Source organism: Limulus polyphemus, unplaced genomic scaffold (assembly GCF_000517525.1).
Source record: "Limulus polyphemus unplaced genomic scaffold, Limulus_polyphemus-2.1.2 Scaffold3680, whole genome shotgun sequence".
NCBI classification, from domain to species: Eukaryota; Metazoa; Arthropoda; class Merostomata; order Xiphosura; family Limulidae; genus Limulus; species Limulus polyphemus.
In genome coordinates this window covers 20,411-28,878 of record NW_013669290.1, presented here as the reverse complement: position 1 = coordinate 28,878, position 8,468 = coordinate 20,411, and the positions used below count along the sequence as shown (strand labels likewise).

Sequence of the window (8,468 nt, the reverse complement as noted above, 5' to 3'; positions counted from 1 at the left end):
GAAGAAAAGTGTGATGGAGCATCAGAGAAAAATGAGGTAATTAAACTTTTTACAGTTGTCTTATTAAAGATAATATGTAGCTGTAATTGTGTCTTTCTGGACTTTGTTTGTTTGGCATATAATTAATAATGACATGTTTGTAGTCTCAAACTGAAGAAATTCACTACAAGGTTGCTGAATTGTTGTGAATAAACTCATTACAGCTATTGTAACAGCAGTAATATTGCTGGTCCAGAAGAATGTAAACATGTTTTATGAAGAGAAACATCCAGTACCCAGTGAAAATCCTGGATTTTGTTTTATGTAGAACAAATGTACCTTCAAAATTAAGGATTAACCATTGGTAATAGGGTGGCTGTATCCTTTGCTGTAGTTTTCATGCATACCATTGAGACTAAAGCAACCTGCAACTGGACAATTGATGGTGAACAGTCTCCTGCCCTCTGGCTGCATTTTATTGATATTTATGGGATTTGGAATAATGGTTTGAATAGCTTAATTCTGTTTCATCAGTTCTTAAGCCAGGTTCATGAAGACTTTAAGTTTACTTTTGAATATGCTTCACCTTGTGAGCACTTGCAGTTTTTAGAAATTTCTACATCTATATTGAATGGTAAAATACCTTTTCAGAAATTCTTCAAAAAAGCCATTACTACTGTATTTTCTTTTTCATTACCAATGGGCCATGAAGAGGGCTATGATTTTTAGCCAATTAACGAATCTTCGATGTATTTATAACAATCCTGGTGATTTAATGGAGACGATCTTTGGGAAGTTTTAAAATTGAATGGTTATCCTGAAAGATTGTTCACCATTTATGAGAAACAAAAGAAAAGGAACAGGAGTTGGAAAGGAAATGTTGCATTTGTAACACATTTTATTAGTCCTATGGTTCATAATAGGATCACCCATTTGTTGTTCTATATTATTATTTAGTATTGTTGCACCAGCCTACAGTAAAAATGGCTTTGAATATTATAATAAAACCTGGGCAATATTACTTAATACATCATTGCACAATTGTTTGGGGTACTTTTAAGCTTATGTGACTCCCTACCAAGTAACAGCATCTGTATAATTGTTCACACCCAATTGTTTTAATATAGTCTGTGGTTTACAATATGGAGCCTCCTAATCTACTACATTCATATTTGCAAGCTGTGGATGTAATTTAATGATTATAGAATGATTATTAACTAACTATTGCAACTGTATTGATGTTGCGTATCATTTGTTTAGGTGTAGGGTTCCTGCCCACTTGGACACGATGTTGCTGACAGGATTACAGTTTTTTTTTTACCCTTGCATAATCAATTTTGGCCATGTTACATAAATTTCTAAAATGTTATACAAACATTAGACTGTGCTATTATACAGACTCATGTCCATGATGGACATAAAAAAAACTGATAAAACAAGATTGTCAAAATTTTTTAATTTAAAAAGGAAGAATAGGGATCATCAAAAAATACAGAAACAAGATAGTTTAAAAAGAAAATGCAATTGCAAAAAAAGTAAACAAACAATATTTGAGATACCGTGTTGATATTTCTCTTCAAGCTACAAATCCCTATTGCGGTTCCCCTAAGTATTACAGTTTTTAGACATGGAGTCAAAATAGAGATTTGTAGATTGAGGAAATAATGTCAACACTATGTATCAAACCTTAAGCTTGTTTGTTTACTTTGTTTGTGATTGCATTTTCATTTTGAGCTGCTATCTTGTTTCTGTAATTTTTATGCACTCTACCCCCCCCCCTTTTTTAAATCAACATTTTTTTTAATAATCACTAAGAATGCTCTAAAGGAAATGGGTTTGCCTGTATATGTGATAGAATAACTAGGATGTTCTTTTATTCAAACCCCACGATTGTTATACAAGTCAACATCTACACTAATATTTTTTTCCTAGTATTGAAACCAGTGAATGGTTGGGTCCCTTTCCTTCTGCCAATAGGTTCAGAACCATCATTCCATCACAGTCTACTTACTGCTATCACATTTATTTGATAGGGACCTGCCCCATAAATTCAGGGCAGAATCCATGGATGTTAATAGACTACACATAAGTGATAAGAAATGCAGTATTCATAACTCAAAACAAAAAGACTCCCCACCCAGTTCTGCTCCTTCTAAGTAAAAATGGTTACTTTGATACAGTGTCGAGGTTTTAGTACTGATTTAGATAACTTTAAGACTGATTATTTCTTATCATTATGTGTGTATCTTCTTACAAGAGGAGTTCTCCGAGACTTGTCAATACTGCCACAATTCAACATTTTTCCTCGTACATGAAAGATTAGATTGAATGATGGATGTGGTTCATGTGGGTGGGGCAGCCGTGCACCCACCATGACTTTGCCATACAGTACACCAATAGTGGCCATTGCCATTTGTGTGTCTATTGGTCATACTTTGTTCTTTTTACCAGTCACCAGGTTTTGATTTTGATCAGGCAGACCTTGGTGTTTCCCTTCTTAATTCTGGAGGCTTTAACAAACATAGTACCCACTGGGGAGGTGCAGATGTTTGATGGAAAGGTTCAATCTGTGGAATATATACTCTCGTATCACAACCTTCTTCTCTACAATATTGGATTACATATCTTATATTGCTCTATACATTTGTTTCCCTTCTCTTAGGTAGTGACCATTTCCCTGTCATTCTGAGGGAGATAGAGTGTGGTCAAGGTAATTTGAATTTTGTGCCACAGTGCAACATCTTCCACTGTTGCATATGTTGACATTCTCTCCTCTCAGTGCTTGATCCAGCTGTTGCTGACCTTTCCTCTGTTAACACTTGTGTGAAGGCAGTAACTGATTGTATTTTCCAGGAAGATGTTAGATCAGTCCCTAAAAACTCAATGGGTTTGACCTAGTATCTTCACCCATAGTGGTATCCTGACTACCAACAGGCACAAAGGGTTCCAAAACAAGCCAGGTATATCTTCTGCAGATTTACCACTTTTCATCACATGACATTTGAACAGGCTTATGTCCATGACTGACATCAAAGCCAAAAAGAAGCTTGGATTAAGTTCACTTCCACTATTATTTCCTCTGCTAGTTCCAAAGATTGCCACCTTCTTTTCAAATCTAAAGTATCAACCGTTTACTGTGGTGGAACTTAAAGTCACGCTTCATTCATCTGTCTGTACATTGGTAGGGCCAAATAATATTCATTATAAGATGCTGTTTCATTTCTCTCCTGCATCTTGAGATGTTCTGGTTGTTTTTAACCAGATTTGGTTATAGAAGGATTAAATACGTGTAATCCAGGTTTTAAGCCAAGAAAGACTGACTTGACTTGGAAGGTATTTAGGTTAAATCTCTCAAGCCCCTTTGGGGCTTGTGAGACAAATTGGGGCTGTCAGAAATAGTTCTTTCTCTTCACCTTGCATGCAATTATAGTTATATTAACTAACAGGCAGGGGATTAAACCCTGAGTTTTGATAAATGAAAGTTGAAGTTGAAACTTATGAAGTGGGATTGCTGCGAGGTATCAGGATAAACTGTAACTGTGACTGTGGAGACAAGAAGGAAGTAAGAGAAGCAGAGCTTGATGTGGTTGTGGATTGGCTTGTTGAGTAAGATGACGTATAGGAGCTTGAAACATGTGGGTTTGTTGGTAAACAAGGTGATGACATCAGTCGTGGTGAAAGACGTAGTATAGTTGATGACGAGAGCCGGGAGATGCAGAAAGAGTTCACTGATGTCTGGAATAAACAGATATTTTACCTCAAGTAAAATTAGTTAACACTTAACTGAAAAGGGTTGTTTAAGTCTAATGGATGATGAAACATTTAAAGATTGAAGTGAACAATATAAAGGTTTGAATTTTGAATTATAATAGAATAGAAAATAAGCTAAATAGGAGATGGACCTTTTAGGGCTTGAATCTATAGATCCTAAGATGTTGATTTTGATGTGGGGAACTGGAGTACCCAGAGTAAACCCACTTTCACTAGCCAGGTGCCAAATAATGTACCTGTCCAGTGCCCGATAAGCTGAAAAGAAGTGACATATTAGTGTAATAATGATGATAGATATATGGATGTATCTAATAAACATGTGGTAATTAGTTGATTTATATGAATTATAGTTGTGTAGGTTGGTTTACTTGTTGTATTAAGTTAGCGGGAGACAGATATTTCTGCCAGGTGGCTGGTGTAGTAAAAAGGTTAGGAAAATCTTGAGTTTGAGAATTTCGTTTGGTTGTTCTGTTGTAGTATATACTGGCTAGCTTAATTGATCTAGCTTTAAAAAGTAGAATATCGTTATATCTACTTAAATATTCATGAGGTGTGTAAGTTGGAAGTTGGTAGGCTATTTTATTGGTTTTGTGTTGTAGTGATTTTATTTTAGCTGAGGAAGGAACCCAAGATTACTTTTAATTATCAACCTAATGCTTTGACTAGCTGTCTCTGTTAAAGTATTAGAGAGTATGATTAATGCTTGTCTTGTTTGGTTTCTTAAATTTAACAATGTCCTCTTTCCCACCTAGTGTGGTTTCTGGAAATAGCATTTTACTGTGGACCACCTGATTCAGCTTCAGACCACAATCTGGGAAGACATTCGTCACATAAGCTGGCAGTCTACATGTGTATGTATACATAAACTACACATGTTTGACCTACATTGACGTGTGATATCTAAAGTCTGCAAGCTGTTTTGTCTGGGAAACAGCTATAAGTTTTCCAACCCTTAATGGATGCCATGCCCACCTTCGATACTTTGTCATGAGATATACAGTGTACATGAAATTAGGAGACACAAGTGAACATATACATTAGAAAAAGCTCAGTTTACACTATACTTCACCAATGGTTAATTTGAAATTGGAGAGCACTTTTCATCACAGTGTACATGTAACTGCTGTTAGTATAGTTGTCTACTTGATCAACTATAGCACTTACAGTGGTTTCTTACCTAAATGTGCTATAGTTAGAGAGATATTTAAATTGTATTTAGGTCTTACTATTGTATTTTAGTTAATTATGTATTATTTGTGTTTTAAAATCATATTTGAAAGTTTTAATGATTTCTATAAGATTGTGAAAGTGACTAAACAAGATGGCGTAATTTGTGTTTGCAATGCATTAGTGAAACGGGTACCTGTGTGTGTGTGTCGTGGTATAATAATAATAATAAAGCACCAAGGGGACCAGTTGACATAGATAATAGAAGACAAAAAAATGGAAAGGAAAATTTAAAAATAAACTAAGTGAAAAGATAAAGATGTGAAATTATAAACATTAAAAAATCAAGTTTCAAGGGACTTCTACAAGGAGCTAAAAGGTTTGTACATATTCCCATTTCTTAATTTTAAACATTTAATTGCATTGTATGTTGACAATAATAGGTGGAATTTGTGATATAGTAGAGAAAATGAAAAATAAGATATATACATTTATCTTGAAAACTTTTGATATTAATATAGGAGGTTCTGATTATTATGCAAAGGAAATGTGAAACTGTAAGATAATAAATAGAGGTTTTATATTTCATATAAAAATCACCTTGCAGGTGAACTATTCATAGTCCAACTGCAGATAACTACAATAAATAATGAAATGTTTTATTAGAAATAGTAGAAAAAATATAAATTAAATATTTTGTTTTTTTGAAACTACAAACTTTAGGAACGTTTTTGTTAAATTTTAATAAGTTTCATCCACCAGTTTTATTTTTGGAACAAAATATAATATATATATATGTGTGTGTGTGTGTGTGTGTGTGTGTGTGAAGTATAGAGACATTTGGTGCTGTGTGTAATAGCACATGGTTAGAAAAGAGCAATGTTCATCCTCCTTGTTTTCTTTTCCATCTTAGGAAACTGAAGGTGGTGAAGGTCTATCATTTCCTTATTTTTATTACTCTTTAGTACCCAATGTTTTCTGTAAATACCCATGATGCTTTGCTGCAGAAGTTCAATATTTTTACTTTTAATTTGGGTAAATAAGAAAGTTGTTTTTAGATGTAAAATAATTTCTTGTCTTACTGTTCAGTAAACTATGGAACTACAAGTAATAGAAATGAAACTCCATTTCTGTGAATGTTTTCTCTTATTTTCTTACCGAATCAGACATAAAAAAATGTTGTGTTTATATACTTTTATTACTGCATAACTAACTTTGAAAAGCTAGGTTTATTAATTATATATATTCATGTTTTAAGTTAGTAAACTGTGGAGTCTATATGTAATGATAACAGTAGTTGTTAATTCTGTTAACCCTTTCAAATGTTGTTTGATTTTAGAACATATCTGTTCAAGTGAAAATGGAACATCCTGGTGATCTGCTACAAGATGATGTTATTTCAAAGTTCAGTTACAGTGATGATGAGGATCAGGATAATTCACACTATAATGTTATGAATGTGAAAACAGAAACTGAATATCAAAGAGATTTTGAATCTGGTTTAGAAAGAACATCTGGTAAGTTCATACTTCACCTAAATCTTGTATTCATTGACACTGATTTAACATTTGCTACAGTCGATATGACTAACTTTGTATCCTTAAAGCAACCAAAGAGTTTCCATACTATAACTTTTAATCTGTTTTTATATCTTCAGGAAATTTAGCAAGCTTTGAGTAAACATTACAAGTCCTTTGTACACAAAAAATCAGATTTTTTAATAAGGTATTTTTATTGATAATTTGTCTATGACTATATGGAGTCAGAGTATTGACTACTCGAAATTCAAAGTGATTTTTTTGTTAAGATTAAAAATACTTTTTTCATTTTAAAATTGTCAATTTTCGTTTCAGTAATCTCTAAAATATCCTAAATAAATATCAAATGTTTTTCTCATTAAAACTGTATTTTATCTATTATTATATTTACCCTAACTCTATACACAATCTGCCATTTTCAAAGACCTTGTAACAGTGATAAAAAATACCAAATAAATGTAATTTACCATTTTTTTCTTTATAGAATAGCTAGAAGTTGTTACATGAAACTACAATTTGTTTATGTTAAATAGCTTATAGCTTCTAACTGTATACATCTATTTATACCTAATTTTATTATTTTATTGTCCTTTCACCTATATCTAACTAGTAATCCTGCCATAGTAGTTGTAAGTCACTCATAAAGAATGCCTGATGTGGTTTTGCTTCAAGAAAACACACTAAATAATGCACCTAAGAACACAGAAAAATAAGACACAAATTTATCTTGCTTTCTATCTATGGCATTAGAGCCTCTAAAGCTTTACTGTACTTGTATACCACATTGGTTGGTGTTAAACTGTACTTGTAGACTTAAAAACCACATTTTGGTTTAGTCTAAATCTTGGCATTTGTAAATATTTATTCAACACATACAGAACTTTTCAAGAGAAACTGTAAATTATTGATGTTAATTAATGTGTTGAGGTAGACAAATCATTTGAAGATTTCATCATAATTGACCACTTCAAGTTAGAATATATCTAACAGTGGTTCCAGAAAGGTACTGGCTGAAAGTAACATTGGTTGATGTTACACTGTTCCATTATATTTCTACTGGTGATTTTAAATTTTATCTACTAAAAATGTCTCTTGAATGTGGTACATTACCAACAGTATGTTTTCAATGCTATTCTGATCTAGGTAGAAAAGTTTTCATAAAATGTTAAACTAAGTTTTATCTTTTCTTTATTGCTATTTGAGTTGATTATATTAGAACATTGAAATATATTTAGATGTTATTCAAATAAAGTATTGTATTGTATATTTATTTTTAACTAATATGGGATATCTTTTATATCTGTTTTAGATATAAAGACCAGTGTGAACATCTATTGTGGAAGTCAGTCTACTGATTACGTTATAAAACAAGAAGATCACTTTACAGAAGACTTAAAATCCCCAAACAATATTAGTGGAGAAACAAAGTTAAGTGGAAATAACCTAACAACATTTAATATACATCAGTGTGATGATACATTATACAGTTGTGGAAAACCATTTGATAACCTAAAACAACAAAAGAGGATGCACTCAGGAGAGAAACCATATCACTGTACAGTTTGTGGAAAACAGTTTGGTACAAGTAGTACCTTAAAAATACATCAAAGAATACACACTGGGGAGAAACCTTACAGTTGTGTAGTGTGTGAAAAACAGTTTGGTACAAATAGTCACTTAAGACGACATCAAAGAATACACACTGGTGACAAACCTTATTGTTGTACAGTGTGTGGAAAATACTTTGTTACAAATAATAGCTTAAAAACGCATCAAAGAACACACACTGGGGAGAAACCTTACAGTTGTACAGTGTGTGGAAAAAAGTTTGTAACAAATGGTGATTTAACAAAACATCACAGAATACACACTGGGGAGAAACCTTACAAATGTGCAGTGTGTGGAAAAAAGTTTGTAACAAATGGTGATTTAACAAAACATCACAGAATACACACTGGGGAGAAACCTTACAAATGTGCAGTGTGTGGAAAAAAGTTTGTAACAAATGGTGAT

The 8,468-nt window shown here is 32.7% G+C and overlaps 1 protein-coding gene across 1 annotated transcript in view; it reads left to right on the top strand.

The window, feature by feature from the left end:
• LOC106469844 (zinc finger protein 214-like) overlaps positions 1-8,468 on the top strand; it is a gene marked incomplete at its 3' end in the record, with an annotated part of 55,249 nt that extends 46,781 nt beyond the window's left edge. The window contains exons 3-4 of the mRNA XM_022398396.1: positions 6,257-6,434; positions 7,765-8,468. Of these exons, the coding sequence (XP_022254104.1) occupies positions 6,257-6,434; positions 7,765-8,468 (882 nt within the window). The remainder of the gene's footprint in view (positions 1-6,256; positions 6,435-7,764) is intronic.